The 24,564-nt window shown below is 50.8% G+C and overlaps 1 protein-coding gene across 7 annotated transcripts in view; it reads left to right on the top strand.

The window, feature by feature from the left end:
- PTPRN2 (protein tyrosine phosphatase receptor type N2) overlaps positions 1-24,564 on the top strand; it is an 803,411-nt gene that overhangs the window by 221,693 nt on the left and 557,154 nt on the right. For all 7 annotated transcript variants that reach the window (XM_049642198.1, XM_049642197.1, XM_049642193.1 and 4 more), the window contains one exon: positions 13,069-13,182. In XM_049642198.1, coding sequence (XP_049498155.1) covers positions 13,069-13,182 — 114 coding nt within the window. The remainder of the gene's footprint in view (positions 1-13,068; positions 13,183-24,564) is intronic.

Below are 24,564 nucleotides of genomic sequence, written 5' to 3'. Positions count from 1 at the left end.
CCCCCCCCCCCCCCCCCCCCCCCCCCCCCCCCCCCCCCCCCGCTCTGGAAAGCGGGCAAGGGGCTCTCCAGTTGCTGGAATAAGAATGGGTGCAGAGGCGAGTGATGGATGGCTGTTTTTGAGTAACTGTCACCATCCAGATAAGATGAGGGCTAACAGATTCCCTTTTCCCTCATCCCACATAATGTGCCATTTTCGTTCAGTGCTGCTTACAGCCCTCAGTGCCAGGCCTTTCTATTCTTGTCTGAATAGTCAATGGAACGTTCCAGGCTGATAAGAGGAGCGGCCTCCGTTACTTGGCAACGGGCTGGAGCAGAGGGCTGCTGATGGGGAGATTAGCTGCCACAGATAAACTGCCTTTTTTTCCTTCCCTGCTGCTTATCTTTGGACCCACAGCAGACTGCACCAAACATGACAGCCCGCGGAGATTTGGGTGGGGTCTGAGCTCTCGACAGTGAGGTTTGCCGAGTACCCTCACGCTGGCCTCGGGTGGTCCCCCATCCCCAGTCAGGTCCCTGCCCAGAGAGCCCGACTTCCTGGGGATGCTTGAGTGTGGCCAGGACCTGGAGGTCCGGATCGGCCATACCGCCCCTGACAGGAAGCAAGGAGCCCGCTCAGCTCATTAACGGAGGCAGGGTCCCTCCGCCATGTCCAGGAAAAGAAGGGAGAACAGTGCTGAAATCTCCAGAGCAGTGCCAATGTGTCTGTCCAGTCTGGGTCAAGGGCAGAAAACCAGAATTAACCCTCGCCTTTGGGACAGAGTCACCACAAGTGAGGACAGCACCTGCCTGCAGCAGAGCTGTGCAAATGGCACACGTGTTGGTGGTTTAGATTGTGCTTTTTCATCTTTCAGCTGCGTCTTTCTCCCAGTAAAGTGCCTTTCATGTAGATGAAATCCCTCAGGGTCCCACCGCTTGGGGAGTGCATCTTCCCACCAACAGGCACTGACCTCTGGATTTTAAAGCTGGAAGAGGTGTTCAGATTATCTGGCTCCAGCCTGTAATTTTCACAAACAACCAAACAAAACAAACACCTAACCCCTAAAGACTAGAGAGGCTCAGCGGCCGGTGAAGGTCACCTGATCCGGTGGCCGCGGAGCCGGGCTCCTCCAGGCCAGTCTCCGGAAGGTGCTTCCTGTTTCGTGGGAGAAGTCTCAGCGCCCGAGAGCCCAGACTGCCCCATGTTGCTCCGGCACTGCTGCCGGTCCCAACCCTGCAGCTGCTTCAACATTGTACTTCGAAAGTGAATAATGTCCAGCCAGGATCTTTTTAGGATTGTTTACACAGCCCAATGCAATGTGTTGTCTTTTGGCTCTGACCTCACATTTTATTGTGTTGTTTCTATTGAAGGAAACTGTGCATGCTAGAATGTCCTAGCAGGGCCAGAGCGGGCATGGTGGCCACGGGCGTTGTCTTGGTGGGGAGTGGGGGTATGGGGGCAACCCCCAGTGGGCTGTCCGATCCCTCACTGCCTTAATTTTCTTGTCTGTGAAGCACAAGGGCCTGAATAAAATACACGCTATCATTCTCCTCAGCTCCCAGCAAAAACCCTGTTTATGCTGAAATCACAAGGCGTGATTTGCTCACCTGCTCTCAGGTGCCTCGGGATGAGTGTCCTGTAGGTGGCTGGGCCAGGTCCATCCGTTTCAGGAACAGAGCCGAAGACTGGCAGAGCCACATGGCCCGAGATGGTGGAAAGCAGTCAGCAAGGTTAACTTGTCCGCTGGAAAATCTATTACCGTGCTCACCTCGGCGGTGATCTTAAGAGGCGAGCTTTCTTTTTAGGAAAGGCTGTTTTAAGGCTCAGTGTGATTTGTTTTTGCTGATCGACGTTGTGCTGGGGATTACCGACACCAGCCCACCCCAGCCTCTCCCCCTGGAAAAGCTCTGGGGCCCAGGACTTCCTATGTGAGTGCTCCAAACCCTGCAGCTGTCGGGCCTCCTCTTCAGGGGTCAGAGGTCAACAAGAAGTTAAAATGCAGCGGTGCATGAGTGGCGGTGTTGTGTAGACCTAATCCTGCTCGGTGTGCAGACCTAAACGCGCTGCAGAAGGAGAAGGAGCCGTGCCAGGGGCGGCTGCGGCGCATCACGTCAGACTGTGGGGTCGGTGCGAGAAGTGCCTTCAGACACCTGCTCGGGGCTGGGAAGCGCGCACGGCTCCTTTTCTCAGCGCTGAACGTCCCCCTCCTGGGGCTCCTGGCTGTCTCCCCGGCCTGAGTTTAAAGCACTGGATATGAAGGCTCCCGGGTGGTGCAGCAGACCATCCCTGAGATACGTGTGAGTTCCGGAGGCTGATTCCAGTGGGTTTGATTGCTGTCTGAAGGGGTCTCCAGAGCCAGGTCCCAGCGTTCACATGTGAGACGGGCACCGGCAGTCCAGTGAGCCGAGGGCCACGCCGGGAGAGGGGCCGGGCAGCCAGCACCCACGTGGAGTGGACAGAAGTCTTGGCCTGTGTGGGTTAGGTAAGCAAGTGGCTCAACAGGCCAGAGTTTACCTTCAGCGGGGCCTCCTGCCCCCTGCAGACCGGTACCTTCTGGGGCCTCCTGGCGCCTGCAGACCGGTGCCTTCTGGGGCCCGTCCTGTCCGGGGACTTTCTCAGGGAGGCACAGAACGCCCGGGTCCACTTGGCTGCGCACCTTTGTTGACAGGGTCCTGGGCTTTGGCCCTGTGACCTTCTGAAATGGACGGGTGTGGGAGCCGATGAGGCACAACCCAGCTCAGGCCCGAGATCAGGAGACGGTGTCTTCCGTGGGTTTGTGGGTTCCTGTGTCACTTCAGCATGATCCGTTGGCTGACAGAAGACACTAGTGAGCAGAGGGGTGTTTGAGGGAAGGACGATTCCAGTGAGGCCCTGGCACGAAGCAGGCACGTGACCTCTCATCAGCGGAGTCTCAGATTCTGTGGGTTCTGTTCTCCCCAGCACCTCACAAATGCCACTGGCGTCCACTCTGTGCATCCCAGCTGTGAGCCTTCGGCTTGTCGTTTGTGCTGAAGTTAAGGAAAGAGGAAAGTGTCGCTGCCAGCAGCACAGCCTCTCATTCTCTTTCTGGGTGGATTCTATCTGGGGACTCTCTGGTTTTCGCTTTTACTTATCCTAGAGCTAGCAGAGTCTGGTTTCCCACATGTGTATGCAATTCCAAATTCTTGTGTGACATTTCAACCAACCCTCCAAAGAGTTTCTTGTATTAAATTCCAGGTAGTGTAATTTGTGTTCAAAACCCAGATGCACAGTGTTGCGAGCAGTTACTTAACAATATGATGTGTAAGCATGTTGATGGGAGGGGGTGCGCTTGTTGAGGGGTAGGCACGAAATGGCCCTACCTCACCGTGACTGGAGCCACCGCTCCCCTGTGGAACCAAGAGTCCTTGTAGCAAGGCAGCCTGACCTCGTGCTTTGCAGGCACTTGCGGTTCTGAAGACAGCCTCGTGCCTGCTAGAAGCCCCCTCCCCCGCAGAGCGATGGCTCCTCCCATGCAGGTGTGGAAGAGCAGTCAGGAGACCCCGTGGTCCGGGGCCTCACAGCCATCCTCAGCTGGATAGCGATAGTAGAGCGCCCTGGCCTTGCCTCCTCCAGAAAGCCCTCCCTGATCAGCGTTGACTTTCTCTAGCAGACCAGGCCTGTCTCTGGGCCTTTGCTTCCGGGAACTCAGGTCCTGGTGACCTCTTGATGCCCATGTGTGTCTCATCAGATGTGAGGGGGTGGTGTTGCCCTGAATCCAAACGGTTGGGCCTGGCTTGTGGACAGAGTGGGCGCCAGATTAATGCTCACTGGTCTGGACTAAATGAAATTTGAACTAATTCTGATGACCGGAAGTGCCCATGTGCCCCATTGAAAACCCGTCACCCAAACGTGATCGTGGTGCGACCCCAGCAGCAGCTGTAACCGACCTCAGGAGTCCACGCAGCTCCTCTCCCACCTCCCGGTGGAGATGGCCCCTGCGTCGCGGGACACTGTTAACATCTCCTATCCACATCCTCATTGCTCGCTGAGAGTGCCCTGCTTTGTTGTATTCTTTTATTTTGAATTGCTCTTTGTTAAATTTTTAAATTGAGGGAAAATATATATAATTTAAAATTTGCCATGTTAAGCTTTTTTTTTTTTAATGTTTATTTTTGAGAGAAAGAGTGCAAGTGGGGGATGGGCAGAGAGAGAAAGAGAGAGAGAGAGAGAGAGAGAGAGAGAGAGAGAGAGAGAGAGAAGACACAGAATCTGAAGCAGGCTCCAGGCTCCGAGCTGTCAGCAGTGAGCCTATGCGGGGCTTGAACCCACAAACTGTGAGATGATGACCTGAGCCGAAGTCGGACGCTTAACCGACTGAGCCACCCAGGGCCCCCATGGTAACCCTTATTAAGTGTACAATTCAGTGGCAGTAAGGACACTAGCATCGTCATGCAGCCAGTACCACCTTTCCTCTCCAGAACTCTCAGACATTGTGGGCACATTTGTGATACATGGTAACTGTCAGGTGCTTTGCCTTTGAATTGATCTCACTGGGAAACATGGAGGCAGCTGAGCAGCGAAGAGTGTTCCTGCCCCTTGTCTCTCCAGCCTCGAGCAGGACTGGGAATGTCCAAGCTGTGCGTGGGCGGACCCCCGTGTCTGAGCAAGCAGAGCCAGCCTGAGTGTCTGAGGGGGCAGCCCCCAGCATGGTCTGTGGATCGCTGTCTAATCAGGGTAGTTCACAGTTGCCAAAAGTCAGAATCTCCCGCTCACACCCGTCCCCATTGTGCACCTGGGCTCCAGGCTACCGGAAGGAGCTCTGGGAGGCAGGTGGGCGCCAACCCCATGGCCAGTGTAGGGATGGAACAGCCTTTGGAAGGGCCCTGGACTCTGCCTCTGGCTGTGGGTGGCTTGTCGTGGTGCAGACTCCAAACTGTTGCTGTAGGGGCACCTGGGTGGCTTAGTCGGTTAAACGTCCGCCTTCAGCTCAGGTCATTATCTCACGGTTCATGGGTTGGAGCTCTGCGTCGGGCTCTGTGCTGACAGCTCGGAGCCTGGAGCCTGCTTGGGATTCTGTGTCTCCCTCTCTCTCTGCCCCTCCCCTGCTCTTGTGCTCACTTGCTGTCTCTCAAAAAAAACCCAAAAACAAAACAAATAAACATTAAATCTGTTGCTGGTATCTGTTGGCTACAAACAGCCATGTGCTGGTCCATCTCCCTCCCTCCTCAAACCCCCAGTGGTTGTTTCTTTCTTTTCTTCTGATGTGGGCTCAGGTGACCAAAACGGTGAAGATACCTGGTTTGGCTTCCCCTGCCCTGGCCTGGTGCCGTCACAGCTGCACAAGTGACGGCATGTTAGTAATAAAGGATGTGCACACTCTAGGCCAGCCTGCCATTTATTGTGTGGCCTCGGCAGGTCACACAACCTCTCTGGGCCCTCGTTTTCCCAACAGTGAAAGGAGACCGTGACAGTTGAGACCATGGCAGGTTGTCCTGGGATTAACTGAGTTGCGTGTGTAGGAGTGGTACTGGCACGTCATAACTGCATGTAAACACGTTAGCTCTTGCATCCAGAGTTGACAAACAGGGGACCCAGGGAATTTTGTTAATGAGTTTCAGAACAAGACATTCCATCACCGCAGTGTAACTATTTTCTACGTCAGAAACTGGGACATGTGTACGGAAAGGAAAGCTAATGCTCAGGGTGACGACGGCCAGAAGGCGAAGGGGAACATGACGGAAGAGGCCAGGCAGGGCTCGCAGGCGTCACGGATGCCCGCTGTTGGGTTTGAGACCTTGGGCTCCTGCCTCTCTCTGCCTCAGTTTCCAGCTGGTGTAAAATGGGATGGTGGTGTTTCATCAGAGTGTGACGGGGATTTAGAGTTCTTGCACATAAAAGGCTTAGGAAAGTGCTTGGGGCATAAGCGCTCAGTGACAGTGACGGGACCGGTTTTATTTATTCTTACTGCCGTCTTCACTGTTCACCCACTGCCCAGCCTGGCTACCAGCCTGGGGCTTATGAGCCACATTTACCTTCCCAGACCGTATCACACTCCTCAGGCGATGGGAGAAGTTGGTCCCCAGTATTCACAGAGGGGGTGGCAGAGCGTCGTCACTCCCGAGCTTGAGGACCGAGGCTGACTTGCAGCTTCCGGACAGCCGGCCCCTCTGTCTGTCCCCGGCCATGCTGTGCACAGAGGCGTCCCTGGGTTTCTGATGGGGCAGGTCCTTCCTACATGGCCTGTGGACACCCTGAGCAGCATAGTGGGGGGGGGGGGAGGAGCTTCTACCTTGGGCGGAGGGGAGAGAGATTAGGGTCCTACAGGACAACAGAGGGGAGGCCAGAAAAAAGGAAAGGGAGCTTTAGCTTGGAACAGCATGACACCGGAGGGCGGGGCTTTTACGCTAGCCTGCCTGCAAGGTGGGTGCAGGCATCTGTCTGCAAGTGAGGGGGGGGTCCCTTGGCCGGGTTGTGGCCAGGCAGTCCCCGGTGTGCATGGATACGGGTGTAGAAGTCTGTGCACATGTGTGTGCAAGCCTGCGAGCTTGTGTGGGTGTCTACATGTGCATGTCACTGACTCCCCTGCCTCCCTGGGGAGCACCAGCACCATCTCCAAACTAGGGTCCAGGCAGCTCTGTGGATATGGTTTTTGGCCTGTCTGGGCTTCCCAGGAGCTCCCCCAGCACCTGTCCCTGTGAGGATCCTGTGCTGTGGGGAGGTGACCACCAGGGGTCGCTGTTGCCGCTTCATCCTGCTGCCACCTAGGTGCCAAGTTTGAGGCAGGGTGGGGGTGAACCAGAACCCGTTTTACAAAATGTAACGTACTTCCTAGATGGCGGCTTATGGGTGCTCAGATACAGCAGGTACACCCACCGTGGGCTCAGGGACTGGGTGCCCCAAAACACATCTCTCTGAGCCTGTGTGCCGTTTCTGAGCACTGGGTTAAATTCCTGGAACGTCCCAGGAGGGCCTTGTGGTCAAACCCCTTACCACTTCCTGTGTTTCCCCTGCAAGCCCCCGGGAGCTGCTTTAGACAGACCCCTGTTCCTTTTGTCCCATAGGGTTGACCAGCCATTTCACAAAGTGCATGAATACATTTATTGTTTACTGTATGCAGTATTTTGAGAAACTAAATGTATGTCACAGGCCATTGTTTCTATGATTATGGAAAGAGGCAAGGCTGATCCCTGGGCTAGACTTCCTGAAAGCTCTTGTTTTTACCCCTGCAAGGAGATTCTGCATACGGATGATTTACTGTATGTTTCTCTCCTGCCCCATAATTATTTTAATGCCACCTCTGGCACACCCTCATTTGCAAAGACTTTATAACTGTGACACCTTTTCTGCCGATCCCTTCTAGCTCCAAAATCAAGAATATTGTTCTTAGGGTTTCCAGGGAACAAAGATAATACGTTTGCACGTGCATATTATTTACATGAATAAACTATTTACACAAATTATTGAACAGGTATGTGCTTTGCAATAATTTCTAAACGTGCCCTAAACTAAGTATCCCACTCTGAAAATCTAAATAAGGTGATCGCATTGTGTTTGTGAATTACCTAGTCTCATTATCTCTTCCCAAAGAAATAATGAAGAAATGTAAAAAAGATGCATAAAAAAATAAAAAACAGGGAAAGACAGAAAAATAAGAGAGGATTGAATATGATGGGTGCAAAGAAAATGGTTACTTCCTTAAAAGAAAAATACCACCAGAGCCTGCACAACAAGATCAGAGATGTGACGAGAACAGCCGGTGACCAGCAAGAGGGTAGAAGGTAGAAGGTGGGTGGGTCCTGTCCTGGGGTCTGGGGGATTCCTTCCCTGTCTGGGCCTTTATGAAGAGACACTGACGATGCTATGAGGGACGTTTCTCAGCAGGTGTACAATGTAGACTCCACAGGCTTTTTTTCAGAATGCCCTTTAATGCAAGCCTGAGGTGAATTGCTGACGGACGCTGAACAGAGATGGTTCTCTCCAAGAGAGACCTAACCTGTTCAAGCCCACAGCCGCTTGGTAGTCTGACCTGCTGGTCTGGCTCATTCTCCGAGAGGCCTGCACTCTGCAGTCCCCAGAGCCACAGCATCCTGAGAGTGAAGACCAGTATCTCTGAACATGAACATGCCTTCCCCGGAGCAGAGGTCCTCCGCGTGTGAGGCTGGGGACGGATGAGCTGGGGGAGGACCAGTGCTCTGAGCCTGCGTGGAGTTAGGGGGGGAGGAGGTGCTGTGTTTGCTGAGAGCACGGAGGAGCACCCCCTCATTTTCAGGCTCCACCACGAGCCCCCTGGGTTTGTTCTCAGCGATCCCTGGTCCTGCCTCCAGCCGGGTCATGTGCTGGGACTCGTGCACTGCTAAATCAGTGTGAGTTCCAGCGAATTAGGATTCTAGTTGATGGTGGTATACATTTCTGTGGGCATCTCAGCTTTTCAAAAATGTTTCTTTGTTTTGAGAGAGCGAGAGCGAGCAGGGGAAAGGCAGAGCGGGAGAGGGAGAGAGACTCCCAGGCAGACTCCACGCTATCAGCACAGAGCCTGACACGGGACTCGAACCCATAAACTGTGAGATCATGACCTGAGCTGAAATTGAGATGCTTAACCGACTGAGCTGCTCAGGCGCCACTCAGCTTTTTTTCAGGCAAGTGGAAAAACACCAGTTAATCGGTCACAAATATTTATTGAACCTACAGTGGGTGCAGAGTAGTGTCAGATGTGGGAGCTCTAAGAGGCGTAGCTCTGGTGCCTGCCTTCCAGGAGCCCATGGTGCCTGGAGGTGAGAGGAGAATGTCAGTGCCAGAGGGATGTGGAGATGTGTGTGCACACAGGTGTGCACACGCGTGTGCTATGCAGCCTGGGGACATGCACAGCCCCACAGACCGAGGGAGTAGTGAATTCTGGAACGCCGGTCCAGGAGGAGGGCACAGCCACAGGCCTGCATCAGTGTTCAGGGGACAGTGATGTTGATGAGTGAAAATGACTTCTTCCTGTGGGAATAATGCTCCAAGGAATACTGGTTAAAACAAAGGTACAGACATTATGAACAAGCTGTTTTTTTCACATTCTTCAAAAAAAACAGCAAAGAAATCATCAAGGTCTCTCTTTCTAACAGGAGAAACCCACTGCTCGGTTGTAGATGGCCGTCTGGTCAGTGACACTCAGCTGGGACAGCAGCAGCTGTTTTCCGAGGATTGCAAACATCCCTTGTTTTTCTGTTTAAAAGCGTGTAGTCTCTGGTTTCCAGAAGCGGTGGAGACCCAGTCTTCTGCTCTGCAAAATGAGGAGGGGGATTGTCATCTCAGAAATTTGGTCTTGGGGACAGCCGTCAGCAAGTTTGGGGATTTTAAGCACAGTCCATGATTCTGTGGTTGCTGTGGTTACTGCCCACAGAAATCTGGGAGGTGGCCTCCCCACGGAAGGATGCAGTGTCACTTGATTGGGGGCCATTGGGTCACCTCTCCCAGCTGGCAGCAAGACAGCTTTGTTTCTGCTTTGGAAAAACACATGTTCTATGGGCTGTCCCTCGGAATATTTCCTTGAACCCCAGAGGCTTTCTGTGCCGTGGACTCGTGGAAGGGTCTGGCCTACAGTTGGGTGGCATTGGTGTCCTACGGGTTCACCTCTGAAAGGGCTGTGGATCTGTCCTGCTCTCTTACTTCTATGGTGGCCCTCCTTGCTGAGCCACCCTCCCCTGGACAGGCAGCTCACCCCTTGGCTCCTGGCAAAATGCAAAACCTGCCTGGAAGGTGCCAGCAGCTCCTGGAGGAGGGCTGAACCTCTCCGTGCCCTCAGGCTCTGCACGCACCTCTGACTCGCTCCGCATCTGGGAGCTCAGTGCCTTGGTCCCAGAGCTCTAGCGACCGGACGCTTTCTGTCCTCCACAGAGCCTGCTCCCCGCCTAGATGTCCCTGCCAGCCCTAGGTAGGCAGCCCCTTTCTGTAAATGTTGGAGACCAACCGGCTGCTACTTTCCTGGGGTCTTTATGTGTCGGATGAGGTCAGTGCCCCATCTTTGTGCCGCCCCGAAGCATGTCCGTCTGTAGCCTGTACCACAGTTACAAGTGAGTAGTTTGCGTGTCCACTTCTGCCCTAGATGCGTGTCCCACCGCTATCCCACCTGTCCAGCAGGGGGGACATCAGAGCAGGGCGTGCGTTTCCTGAGGTTGGAGGATGAGGCCGAGCAGTGTGGGCAGGGACGGAATCCACTCCTTAGGATGGGGAGGGCACCACAGATACACAGCATTACGGGGCTGGAAATTAGGAGAAGGTGTGGATGAGAGTGTACACACAGTCATCCAGAGGAAACAGAGAAAAAGGTAGTGAAGCTGTTTATTGAGAAATAAATAAGGAAATCAGGTTTCTGGTAGGGAGGTATTAACATATCTGTTTCCTAGATGAATTTATGATGTTGGAATGGCTGTATCCTTGGGTTCTCACACAGTGTGGCCGCTAGACAAATGGCAGGGCTGTCTATGTGTATACGTGTATGCACATACACACAGCACACATGTCACGTGTACACAACACACATGCAAAGGCATGTGCACATAACACTCGTAGACGCACATGCAAACACATACACGTGGACGCAAGCACACACAGTATACACACATGTAGATGCACATATGTACACACACCAATATGTGTGTCTGCACAGTACCGTGTAGCTAAAAATAAATCTGTGTATAAAAGTGGACCTATAGAGTTCACACCAGTGTGGTTCAAGGGTCAACTGTATATGCCATTCTGGAAAAGACACAACTTTGGAGACCGTAAAATGGTCAATGGTTGCCAAGGGTGAGAGGCGTGGAGGGGTGAACAGGGGGAGCACAGAGGATTTTCAGGGCAGTGACACTACCCTGCGTGACACTATAATGGTGAGCACGTGCCACTGTGCTTTTGCCCAAACCCATCGGTGCACAACACCGAGAATGACCCTGATGTGAACTACAGCCTTTGGGTGATAAAGAGGCATCACTGTAGGCTCATTGGTTGTGGCAAATGTACCACTCAGGCTGGGGGCTGTTGGTTTGCATACGTGAGGGCAGGAGGTATATGGGGACTCTCTGTACCTGCCCTTCAACTTTGCTGTGAACCTAAAACTGCTTTAAAAAATAAAGTTTATTTAAGGATAAAGTTTAAAGAAATGTACTGGGGAAAGTTCTGTCCTGCCTCATCAGCAAGGCTGTAGTCTAGGGGCAAAGAGAATCAATGGTTGGTTCAGTTTCAACATTTAAATCATTAAAACCAAATTACTAGCTAAAACTAAACCTAATTTTAAAAGCACAAAAATACTATGTATTATATTATATATATGTGTTTTAAGTATATAGTTGAGGGAGAGATTTCAAGAAAATCCAATAACTATTTTTCCAAAAATATATTTACCACGTTGTGTGGCACAAACCAACTTTCAAGGGTGAAGCCGTTTATACTTCAGAGGGAATTAATTGACTTGGGATGTTCCAAAATAGATAGGAAACGTCTTTGGCCATTTTTCACTGATGAGGACCTCAGCAGGTCACGACGCTCAACTGTAAAATGTGGGGTCAGCCCATCTTAATGCTCCTTCCAGTCTCTACGTGTTACAATTCTACTTTCGAGATACTCCATTTGTAAAGTAAAATGAGAGTTTCAGGTACATTATAGAGAGTTCTCAGCTTTTCTCTTAGCCTCCTTCTCCTCCCTGCCCCCTCGTCCTTCCCCACATGAATACGCCATCCACAGGCACAGGGTTCTTCGCACAAGGCAAAATCAAAAGAACGGGGACACTTGCTGTCTGTGTTCACGTGGAGCAGATTGCCTGTCTCACTGGGTAGTGGCAGGGAGATGAGACCCTCCCTCCAAGAGAGCTGTGACTGGGAATCACTGTGGCCGGGGATGGCCGTTGTGTTAAGTGAGTCACTCGGACAGAGGGGCGGTGCCATAGGGTGGAGGTGACCGGCAGAGCTCCGCACGGCCGAGGTGACCCACAGAGGTGACCGGCAGAGGTGCCCAGGAGAGCCCTGTGCGGGGAGCGGGGCCGGCAGAAGGGTCTGACTTTTCTGCATGGCCGTGGTGTGCCCGGAATGAGCAGCTGTGCCGGCCGTGTCCCCTGCTGTGCAAAGTCCCATAGAAATCCACGACATGCTTTCCATGCTTTGGATGATTTTCTGCCGATCACACAGCGCCATCCATCTTAAGCACATATGGGACATCAGACCCGTAATCACTGAGTCAGCCTGGCACTGGGCGAACGTGTCTCTGCCGATTAAACTTGTTGCACTTGAAGGCTTTTCCTCGGCTACACTTCGTGCAGTGAGACTGTTGTGAACAATAAGAGAAGTGTTTCCCCCTCCATCCGGGCCTGAAGCTGCAGATGGCCGCCTGGCCCTTGAATTAGTCTTTTGTGTGTACGAAGGACAGTAATTTGGATGTTTGAACCCCCTACAGGAAGCTTATTTCAAAGTGAACAATTTGCCGAATAAAGACTAACTGGGGCCTAAATTAACTGGAGGGTGTGGTTTGAAAAGATGTTGATGAGCAGAGTGTGTCATTTTAGACAGATGGAACAGACTAGATAAATTGTCCCCGTTAGTCTCTCTTGTTCCGGAAGCACCTTGAGCAGCCTCACTGCCGTTCCCGCATCTGCCCCCGTTTGCCAGCCTGCGTGGCAGGTACTTCCACGATCCTCAGGCTTCCACAAATTCATATTTATATTTCCTGGGTGTTCTGTTTCTCATCTGGAAAACCGATCCTGAGTACTACTGGCTTTTTTGTCACAGGACTGTCAGAAGCAAAGCTTCAAGTCAGAAAGGTGAAAGCCAGGGGCAGGAAATTACAAAAAGTGAGTGGCGGGGGTGGCGAGGGGGGAAGGGATGAGGAAGTAGAATAGAAAATGCCAGCTACTCTGAATTCACGTCCTTTTCTCTATACCTTTGGAATTGTGTTTTTTATCATGCTCTTCTATTTAAATAAACCATTACTTTCCAAGTGCTTCTGACTTATGATAGTGTTTTGATGACTTTCTAAAGCCGTGTTCCAAAGCCTCACTACAGTGCATAATTAGAATATATTGCAAGGATGTGTGTAATGCCTTTCTTCTCTCTGAAAATGAAATGTCACTTTTTCTTCTCTGCTTCCCTTTTCTCACAGATGGAGTGTTTGGAAGGTGCCAGAAGGTTCCAGCAGTAGACACACACCGCTATGAAGTGTCACCGGCGGTTCTGCAGCACCTGGCAGCCACCTTGCAGAAGCTCTCCCGAACAGGTAGGCAGGTGTGGGCCAAACTGTCCTGTCCTGGGCTGCTGGCCTGAGCTGCCTTTGCACCCAGCATTCAGCAGGTGCTTTGCTTCTCCTTAAAGATCATGGGCCTCTTAGGTCGGGGGAACCAGTGCTGAGATAGAAGAGGGCTAGGAGCAGGCAGCCTTACTCCTAGAAGGTTCCAGCGGGGGTTCCCTTCGTGGGCTAGAGGTGGCCCGAGATGCTGCCGGGCGTCCAGGAACCACAGCAGTTTGACAGTGCTTCAGAGAGTAGGAGAGACACCTACAGGTCACGTGAGCAGAGACGCCGGGCCTGGGACCAGCCCCCCTCAGCCACGTGCAAGCCAGCCACTGATCAACCCCCAGAAAGTCAGTTTGCCTCTAAATACTGTCATCATGCAAGTTTTTGTTATACAGGAGCTTCCTGTTACCTGTTTACTTCACAGGGGTGCTAAGAAGATAGTTTTAAAAATATGCTAAGTGAAATAAGTCAGGTAGACAGAGAAAGACGCATATCATAAGATTTCACTCACATGTGGAATTTGAGAAACTTAGGTGATCATACGGGAAGGGAAGGAAAAATAAGATAAAAACAGAGGGGGAGGTAAACCCTAAGAGACTCTTAAATACGGAGCACAAACTGAGGGGTGCTGGCGAGAGGAGGGTGGGGGGATGGGCTAGATGGGTGATGCGCCTTGAGGAGGGCACGTGTTGGGATGAGCGCTGGCTGTCGTATGTAAGTGATGAATCACCGGGTTCTACTCCTGAAGCCAAGACCACGCTGTATGTTAGCTAACTTCAGAGTAAAAATAATTACAATAACTCAGATATTATTATACACATAATTATCACATACGTAATTTATATTATGTATATAATTTTTGAAATAGAGGGGGAAGCTGCATCCGCATGCTTAGCATTACTATGCCCTGTTCCTACTACGGCAGTAAAGCCCTGTTTCCTGTGCCCTCGGAGCCTGGACAGGAGGCCCACTTGCAAACACAACACCTTGGTGTCAGGTGAGGGTCAGGGTGAAGCTCCTGGAGGGTGAAATTCGCATGTCTCGTGGTCAGGACCTAAAATGGCCCTGCTGGGGGCCGAGGCCTGGAAGGAGGGACCAGGAGAGGAACATGGACCTGAGTCCATACGTTCTTTCTACATCATATCCCACAGAGCTTATCAGTGGCTCCATCAAGAAAAAAGTCTGTGGTCCAGTAGGTTTGGGAAACATTACTTGCTCCTTTCCTCCTTTTGAATGTTCGTGATGTATGCTGGTTCGTGAACGTGCCGGAAAGTTCTGCAGTAAAGAGTTACATTCATTCATTCGCTCCAAGCCGTTGGACTATGGCACCCTTTCTCCCCAGGACACTAACTGTCCCAGGTTCAGGCAGGGAAGCAGAACCGCGAGGAGACCGCGTGCGCGATCAGTTACAGGGAGTTGGTCGTGCGCAGTCGTGGGCGGTGATGGAGCACGTCTACCAGACTGCTGTCTTTGGTCTGGAGCCTGAATCTGCAGGCCAGGCAGTGGGAAGGGACCGTGGGTGTGAGATGAGAGGTCGCGGACAAGGACGGACAGGAGCCCATGACCGTTCTCGTGGCCCTGACCTTGGTGATGAGGTGTCCTGCGAAAGTCAGCCCCTCGTCAGGATGCCGAACGTGCGCAGTTCCCAGAAGCTGAATGGGACCCTGGGGGAAAGGGCAGTTGCTGGCAGCTGCTTACAGATCCGAGTGAGTGGACAGAGGGCCAACAACGTGTGTGAGCTGGAAGACGGCTGTGGTCATACAACGCTTAGCTCATAGTGACCGAATTGTGTGGTAGCTCGGTGGCCTGTGGCCAAGCGTTCATTCTTGACTAAGGTATAGCAGCAGCCAAAAGCAGTTTCTTGAAAGGAGAGTAGTTATCTGCAGAGATGTGTGTGTGCTCCCAAGCCCTAAGGGTCTGCTCTGTGATTTGCCTCTGGGGCCTTCCGAAGGGCCAAGCAGCATCCGAGTCTGGTGTGCAGGTGTCTTAGCCACATATGTGGGTATTGCTACTTCTTCCCTATTAGGTCCAACCAGCATAATTTCTAAATTTACTGACGTCCCATGCATGATGCTGTGTGGACAGAGCTAAGTAAGGCCCCGGTGGACCAGATAATGACAGTGGTTGGGGGGTTGGGACACCTGTGATATAGCACAGTGCAGGTGTGACAGGGGGCTGGAGGGTTGATACACCTGTGATATAGCACAGTGCAGGCATGTTGCTGACCTCAGCAGGTGAGAGCAGACAGCTTCTTTTGGTCTGAAGTATGGGTGTAGAGACAGCGGTCACCAGACTAACAGCTGCGTCGCGGGCACCGTGGCTGTGCTGGCTGTGCTGACTCCTCCATCAGCGGGACCACATTTGCAACAGCAGCACCACTTGGAGTGACCACCAGGTTAAGTTCATGATAATCCACTGTCCTTTCCCACAATCCACCTCTCTGGGCACAGGCCAAGCAGGAGAGTTGAAAGGGGCGTGGTGTCAGTCACCTCCCCTGCATCCTTCAAGTCCTTGACGGTGGCACTAATCTCCCACTAACCATGCCCTCCAGGGAGGCCGTATCGCTTTTGGTACAAGGTTTTATATCCAGAGGCTGCCCTCGGGCCTCTCCCACCAGAATAGCCCTGGATCTGCCAGTCAGGGAATCAGTGTGGGGGACCCGCCAGCCCCTGAGTGTGTCCACTCCAGAGCTGGGGGAATGACGACAGAGTGAGTGTGATCACCTGGCCTCTGTAAGCCCCTGCTCTGACTGGGGGGCCACAGTGACGTTTGGGTTTTTCTGCTATTAGCGTCAGTTCAGAGTCAGTGTTTGATAGCCACTGAAGACTCTCATTATCTCCTTTTCCCTTGGTACACACTCATCCTGGCACAAGGGCGCAGGTCCCTCTGGGGAAGGCTAGGAGAAGGAATCACTGTATGAATTGCCGACTCGTGTACCCTTCAGGGACTCTGCCCCAACCCTGCAGCTTCATTCCTGGGGCTCTACTCTATGACCTGGGATTGTGCCAAGTCTGGAAGTTGTTTGAAGGGCTGTGACTCTGTGTTGGTGATTCAAGCCAGACCTCAGTTCTGTAGATCCGGAACTTTCCTGCTTATGCAGGTCCCTAAGACTCTTGGAGGCCTTCTGTCTGTCTATTCCAGTGGTAGGAGCAGTCTGCTCACCTAATCAGTAACAACGGTCTTCTGCTCGCTGCTTTGTGGTGACCACATCCATCTGTCCTTAGCTCTTCCATGCGCCCCCTTGGCCCTTGCCACCTCAAGATCCCGTCGTCCCCTCTGCACTTAGGGATCCCAGGTTGAGGAGAGCTCTCCCACGGTACTTTCTGACCTGAGGGGGCATCAGCACAGAGCTCTTCAAGGGCGCTGGGGCACTCTTCTAAACTCATCTCTCATAGTCTTGGGGAAAGGCATATCCTCTTGACCCTCCTGAGGTCATTGGCAGGTCTTACATGGCAATCCACTCCAGTGTCCCAATTTCCATAAGCCTCAGACACTTGCCTCTTTGTGATATAACAAGGAAATTCTGGCATCTCCACGTCATTTCATATGGACACCCCCTTCGGATGCCTGTTTATGTCAACCATTGGTGGAAACTGTTAAAGCTATTTCCAGCCCCCTAATCTAAAACATTGGTTGGAGAATCTGCGCTTAGTGGCCCATATCAATACATTTAGCCTGGTCCAATTTCTGTTCATTCCATCTTGACCTCACATACTTAAGAGCCATTCCCACATGTGTTGCCCAGGTTTCTGTTGGTGTAAATTGGCAAGATCATGCCGTTCTTTGAGGGCATCTCTCTCTCTCTCTCTCTCTCTGCCTCCCCACCCTGGGGCCTGCTGGGACTTAAGTCCAGGTGTAGGTCCAGATGCAGTGAGAGGTGGTGACGGTGTGTCTGGGGAAGGCTCAGCAGGACCACGTAGGGCAACCACCTCGGTGGCTCAGACACGTTCTTCAGACAGGGTTAGCCTCTTTAGCAGGAGGGGAAGGAGGGCTTCTTCTGGCAAAGAAAGGTTGGTGGAACGGAGGGGTTCAGTGTCCCAACTTCCTTAGGACCTGCCCATGTATCTCTTTCCCAGTTTCCAGTGTTCCGTCCCTCCCAAATAATGCCCTAAAGACCCAGTGAAGCTGGGCATTCCGATGGCATCGCTGCAGTCACACAAGGTTACACTGCAGGTTTAGTGCTCAGAGTGAGTCTGAGACATAGGAGCAGTACTTTGTGGAGTGGTTAAGCATAAAGGCAAATAAGGTTTTTAATTCATAGATTTTATTTCTTAGAGAATGTTAGATTTACATAAAGGTTGAGCAGAGAAAGTCTTGACACTTTGCACATACTCCCTTATCCCCACCTCCCCAAAGATTTCTCTGTTATTAACATCTTGGCTTGATATGGCATATTAGTTGCAGTTGATGAGTTAATACTGATACATTGTAATTAACTAACGCCCATAGTTTACATTAATGGTAACTTTTTTTGGTCCACTCCATGGGTTTGCACAGATGTACAATGACATGTGTCCATCCCTACACAATCATACAGGGTACTTTCACTGCCCTAAAAGTCTTCAGTGCGTGCCGTTCATCTCTCCCCCTAATCATCCGACCACGTATCTTTTTACTGTCTCCCGTGGTTTTGCCTTTTCCAGAATTTCATGGAGTTAGACTTATACAATATACAGGCCTTTTCAGACTGGCTTCTTTCACTTAGTGATATGCATTTAAGGTTCCTCCGTGTACCTCTATTTTCATGACTTGATAGCTCATTTCTTTTTAATGCTGAATAATATTCCACTGTCCGGAGGTACGACTGTTTATTTATCCATTTGCCTACTTAACGGCATCTTGCTTGCTCTACCCAGTCCTCCTCTAGGTCACCCAATCCTGTTCTAGATCACCCAGTCCTGCCCTAGATCACCTGGTCCTGCCCTAAGACACCCAGTCCTGCCCTGGGTCACCAGTTCTGTCCTAGGTCACCCGGTCCAGCCCTAGATCACCTGGTCCTGCCCAAGGACACCCAGTCCTGTCCTAGATCACTCGGTCTTGCCCTAGGATACCAAGTTCTGTCCTAGGTCACCTGGTCCTGTCTTAGATCACTGGGTCCTGTCCTAAATCACTTTGCCCTGCCCTGGATCACCTGGTCCTGCCCTAGATCACCTGGTCCTGCCCTAGGACACCCAGTCCTGTCCTAGGTCACCAAGTCCTGCCCTAGATCACTTGGTTCTACCCTAGGACACCCATTCTTGCCCTATGACACTTAGTCCTGCCCTGTGACATCCATCTTGCTCTAGAAACCGCCCCCCACCCCCAGCTCTAAGTTAATTCCCACTGGCTCGTCCTGGAGCAGGCTGTGTGAGTCTCTTGGGAGCCACCTGGTGCTTCCCACCCAAGCTGGGAGATGTCTGGTAGGTGTGGGGTTCTGTCTTGGGGGGTCACCTCTGCTGCTGATGGCTGTTTGCTGCTTAGTCACAAGAGGGCACATTAAAGTGATGGAGAGGCTCATGGATGTACCCTTCAAATAGCTTGTACTTACAATGGCCCCCTTTTGGGTCTGACCTTTCCTGTGACTGGGCACTCCTGGCCTCATCTCGGCCCCACACCAGCCATGGCCTGCGACTCTGGACGTGGACAAGAGTAGCCTCCCTGAGGGAGGCGGGAGTGGCTCTTCTCTTCCCCACCTCTCTCCGTGCTTGCCCCCTCAGCACATGGCCCGTATACAGCCGATCTTTCTGACCGTGAGCCCTGGGATGAGCTCTTACTGCCCCTGTGTCTCTGGTGCACATTCTCAAAGATAAGGGCCTCTTCTTGGAGCCAGGGGGTCACGCCGGCCACATGGTGCAAGCAGTCCCCCTCCCTGAGTCCCAGCCTGCCACAGGCTTTGCCGAGGGTCAGCTCAGCCGCATCACAGACAACAGGACACAAGTGCTGTGGCCGCACAGCTGAGCCTCCTAGCTTGGCTCTGCCCTGGGACTGCTTTCCAGGGTGCCCTTTGCCCCCTGATCTGTGATCCGTGACCTTTCTTTCCTGGGGCTGTTGGCTTTCTCAGGCTAGGAAAACTCATCCTCAAAACTTGGAACAGGCAGATTCCTGGGCCCGTTCCAGTGGTTCCAACAAGGACTGTGGAGCAGGACCTGGGAATCTGTGTCTTCAGTAAGCACGGGAGAAACACTAAGACCGGAGGGCCCTTTGGTGTGTCTCAGCCCTGCGCCTGTAACCGCGTCTGAGGGCTCGTGCTGCTGGCCCTGCCACAGGCAGGGAAGACTCATGTTACCTCAGCTGCTAAGTTTACAGTTGGGTGATTTTGGCATATTTTGATTCTGGACAGTATGGCTGCCCCTCTGGGTGTGGGCTGCAGTACCTTCACTCCCATCAACACATGTACACACATGCACACATCCATGTACACACACATGTGAGCACACAGAAGCGCACACATGAGCATACACAAACACGCACATACACGTCCATGCACACGTGTGAGCACACACAAACACGCACATGCACATGTCCGTGTACACACATATGTGAGCGCATGCACAAGCACGTATGTGTATAGGTACACACATGAGCACACACATGTTCACGTGTGAGCACACACAGAAGCATGTAATACATGTCCACGTACACACACGCACATGAGCACATACATGTCCACGTACACACACGTGTGAGCACACACAAACACACACATGCCCGTGTACACACATGTGAGTGCATGCACAAGCACCTATGTGTATATGTACACACATGAGCACACACACGTCAACATGTGAGCACACACAGAAGCGTGCAATACATGTCCACGTACACACACACATGAGCACATACAAGCATGCACATACATGCCCACGTACACACACGTGTGAGCACACACAAGCACGCACACATGTCCATGTACATGCACACGCATGAGCACACACACATGCACACACATGCACACGTGTGAGTACATGCACACATGTGAGCACACAAACATGCACATTCACCCACACACATACACTCACACGCACACATCCATGTGCACACACATGTGCGAGCACACACACATACACACGCACACATCCATGTACATGCACACACGTGAACACACAAGCACACACATACACGCCCACGCACGAGCACGCACATGCATACACATCCATGTACATACACACATGTGAGCACACACAAACATGCACATACACATGCACATGTCTGTGTACACACATATGTGAGCACACAAACACACATACATGTCCACATACGTGTGAGCACACACAACCATGCACATACACTTCCACACTTCCACATGTGAGCTCACACATGCACACGTGTGAGTACATGCACACACACAAGCACACACACAAATGCACACGCATGCACTCACATGCATGCCCATGTACACACACATGCGTGATCACACACACATGCACTCGCACACATCCATGTACACTCACACACGTGAGCACACACACTACCACGCACATACACATGCACACACCCATGTATATTCACACGTGAGGACACACACAAACACGCACATTCACACACATGCACTCACACACATCCATGTACACACATGCTTGAGCACACGCAAGCACACACATGTCCATTCACACACATGACTGAGTGCACACACAAATACACACGTACACATGTGCACACACATGAGCACACACAGAAACTCACACACACACACAAACACATGAACACATGTATGTGTCCACACCACTTTGGGGTCCTCCATCTGACACTTGTTTCCAACAGTGCCATGCAATCCAGAACTTTTTCTCAGATATTTTCAGTCTGTTATCTAGTTTCTTCCTCACTTGTCCTTTGGATGTTTTGGGTTTTTCACCTTGGTCACGCAAAGCTCAATACCATAATAACATCCTGGAGGTGTTGGGAGTGTATGTCTTACTCTAGGAAAAGAACCTCTAATCCTGCTGGTGTACTGAACTTGGTTAGCCTGATAGGAGATGGTTTTGGGGAAGGGAGCTTCTTCGGAGTCCCTTAAAACCATTCTCTCCAGGTAGCTGCATTTGAAGTACAGCAGGTTGTATGTTTCCGTACATCAAGGCTGCTTCTTGGCCATATGGTTGCTGGTCTCATTGACAGCTGCTTGCACCGCCGTTCAGGAGACTTCCTCATGAAGAAAGAAGGGAAAATGGGCTTTAATTGTGCAACTTTCTTTTCCAACGTAAATATATACATCAAGGAAAAAAACGTGTTCACTTTCTATTTACCATTCTTGTGTCCTACAAGAAGAACGCTCCTCATTGTTCTCTTGTGTATTAAATTTTTAAAAAATACATTTCACTTCTCCTGACAAGCCATTAAAATTCAGCATTTAAATGTCACTCGTTGGCACATAATTTGCTGTCATGAAAACAACTATGGATTTATTTCTTGGCAAGAGTCTCCTGTTGTATTGAGCTGTATGTCAAAACCAAAAGCAAAAAAGCAAAGTTAAAAAAAAAAAAACAAACTCTAACACAGTTTTATAATTCCTTAAAAGAGAATGAAAAGAAATCATCTAATGCTATGGAATGGAACAGAACACCAATATGGGCTGCAGTGATCTCCAGATGTGATGGCCTTCTGCACAGGGGTGGGCTGTGGGCTCTGCGTTATGTCCCCTGCTATGCCAAGATGCTCTGTGCAGTGGGACACGTAAGCCTAGCTTTGCTTCCTTCATATTCTTCCTCGGTCATTCTCTTTGCTTGCAGTCAATCTCCACTTACCTGTCTTCCCTTGTTAGGAAACCCCCTTATGCTCCTGGAAATTGGAGTCATTCCTTCTTGCTGAGGTCCAGCTGAGGCCCACTGCCCTTCCGAGTTCCAGGCAGATTCGTGCTGTGGGGCGGAGAGACGGAGAGGTGCACGTGGAGGGCACGTACAGTCACAGTGATGACGCTTGTCCTTCTCAGGATTTTCATTATATACAGTTGGACATTCACACGTGGTGGGAACCTGGTGGAGGGGCCACTGAGGGTGAGTGGTGATTGGAGGGGGTGGAGAGGCCACGAGGGGGTCGGTAGGCAGGGCAGCAGTCACACCTCAGGCCCAGAACATAAAGAGTGCTCATGAATTGGTGAGAAATACAGCCCGCTCAGCCTCACAAGAAATTAGAAAAATGGAAGTTAAAATCACAAGAGGTTATTTCATTAACTATAAGGTGGCAAAAATGAAAGAATACGACATTCCCAAGTATTGACTTGAGTCTGGGGCAAATTGAAAATTCCAAAATTCCAACCATTTTGGAAGCTGTTTTGGCAACAAAAAAATGGGTTAAGTGAATATCCAAATCACAGCTCTCCACTTCTGGTTATGGACTCCAGATTGTATATCTGTGCTCCGTCTGTAATAGGCATTGCTACATCTGTGGTAATGAAAACCAATGGAAGTAAGCTAAACCTCCATTAGCCAGGAAGAGATTCAACGCTATATGTAACCAGGGTCAACAAACTGGAGGCACGTGTATCAACATGCCTGCATCTCACAAACATGTTGAGCAAATAAATAAAGCGAGGTCGTACAGAATATGCAGAGTCTGAGACCGTGAACATGAAAGAGGAGGACTGTACTGTCTCCTGGTTAGGAGAACTCACACACACAGTGCACGTGGAGCAGGGAATACAGGACGTCGAACACAACGTGAGGATAGTGGTCACCTCTGGAGTCAGGCAGAGTGAGCTGCAGTCGGGGGCAGGGAGCTCCGATGCAGCGTTGTACGTTGTGTGTCTTACGTAAGACAGTGGTGAGTGCAGTCCGTTTATCAGATGGTTTTATTCCTTTTTGTATGCATGAACCATTTTGTGACACGGTAAATAATAGAAAAGCCAACAGTGTAAACACAAGGCAGTTTAAGAAGGGACTAATGAAGAAAAGAGCAGAAAATAAGGAGTAGTGAAAAAGAAATAATGAAAACAGCAAGAACAAACGAAAAACCCAGTTCTTTGAAAAGACTTATAAACCAGAGAGACTTCTGTTTGGCCAACAACAGTACTGCAAAGGAATAAATACACAACACTTGGGAAAAGGGAGCATCACTACAGATAAGCGGAGTTTAAACATCATGAGAGAATACCATCAACAGCCTTGTTCTAAGGAATGTGAAAAGGCAATTAAAAAGAACTATAAACCATAAGAGTGATGCAGAATGCTATAGAACACTTGAATACGCCTCTTGTATACGTAAAAAGTCGTATACCTACATTTTCAAAAAGTTGGTTTTGTAAATTCAGTGAGCATTGTCTATATCCATAGTGGGGTATCCACACTGTTCACAAAGTGTCTCTCGTGGCGCTCTCCCAAACATAGCACGAGCCATATGCAGCGATGAGGGCACACAGCTGTGGAAATACGTGGTCATAGAGCTTGTGTGACTTTGAACCTGGCACATGCAGTATGTACACATCGCAGCCCAAACTTTGCAAAAGCCTTTGTGTGACTAAACGTTGACCATCACCTTCTGTTTGCTAAGAATCCTCCTGAACCACATTTTCTTTCCAAGTCCGTATTTGCTTGTAACATCTCCTCCTTGGCTCAAAAGCACCCCTTCTCGCTGGTGAGTTTTGCAATCAAAGGAGAGACGAGAGGTCTTAATTAAAGGAAAACCCTTTCTGCGACAAACATTTTCTCTCTAAAGAAAGAGAAAGAATAGTCAAAGTGGGCTTGCAGTGTGTGGGCTGAGGGTTGCCGAACTACAAGGAAACATGGTATGAAATGAGCGGACTAGCAACGTCATTCACATCGCAAAGGGGGCCTCTCTACCTTCCTAAAGCATTCTTGGCACATTTCCTTTGAACAAAGAGCTCCCCTGGTACATTTCAGAATTGGTTTCCAGATTATTGACATCAGGACAGACACATGAAAGCCAAAGAGTTAGTTCTAACTCTTCTAAATGTTGATTGGTCTGAAATTAGGAGAAAATAGTCCTGTAGTTTAGAACAGCAAATACGATCCATTTTAAAGCTTTATTTTTCCACAGCTCTTCAGAGCCGTGATACCAGAAACGGCATAGTTTGTGTCTGTTCCTCTAAGAACTCCATTCTGAGAGAATCAGTCTTACTCTGCACACTGCATTTTCACCATTATCTCTTAAGGAACAGAATGACTAGGAAATATATGTCTTTGGGGGAAAGGATCTCATATTTTCTATGATATTCAAGGACTTTCAGAACTTCTGGCCAAGGACAGGGACTTCTGGCCACACTCACTGGACCCTCTGGCCATCTCACTGCCTGTGCCCGGCTCTCAGTGTCGTGTCCAGGAAGCTACCACCCTCCCGGGAGCACCAGGGGCCTGGGGGCCCCGGAGCCTCCGTGCCCACCTACCACACACTGCCCTGCCAGCGGCCTCAAAAGGGTAGACAGCTGGTCATAAGAGGATG

Source organism: Panthera uncia, chromosome A2, assembly GCF_023721935.1.
Source record: "Panthera uncia isolate 11264 chromosome A2, Puncia_PCG_1.0, whole genome shotgun sequence".
In the NCBI taxonomy this organism is placed as follows: Eukaryota; Metazoa; Chordata; class Mammalia; order Carnivora; family Felidae; genus Panthera; species Panthera uncia.
This window is presented reverse-complemented; position numbering and strand designations above follow the sequence as displayed.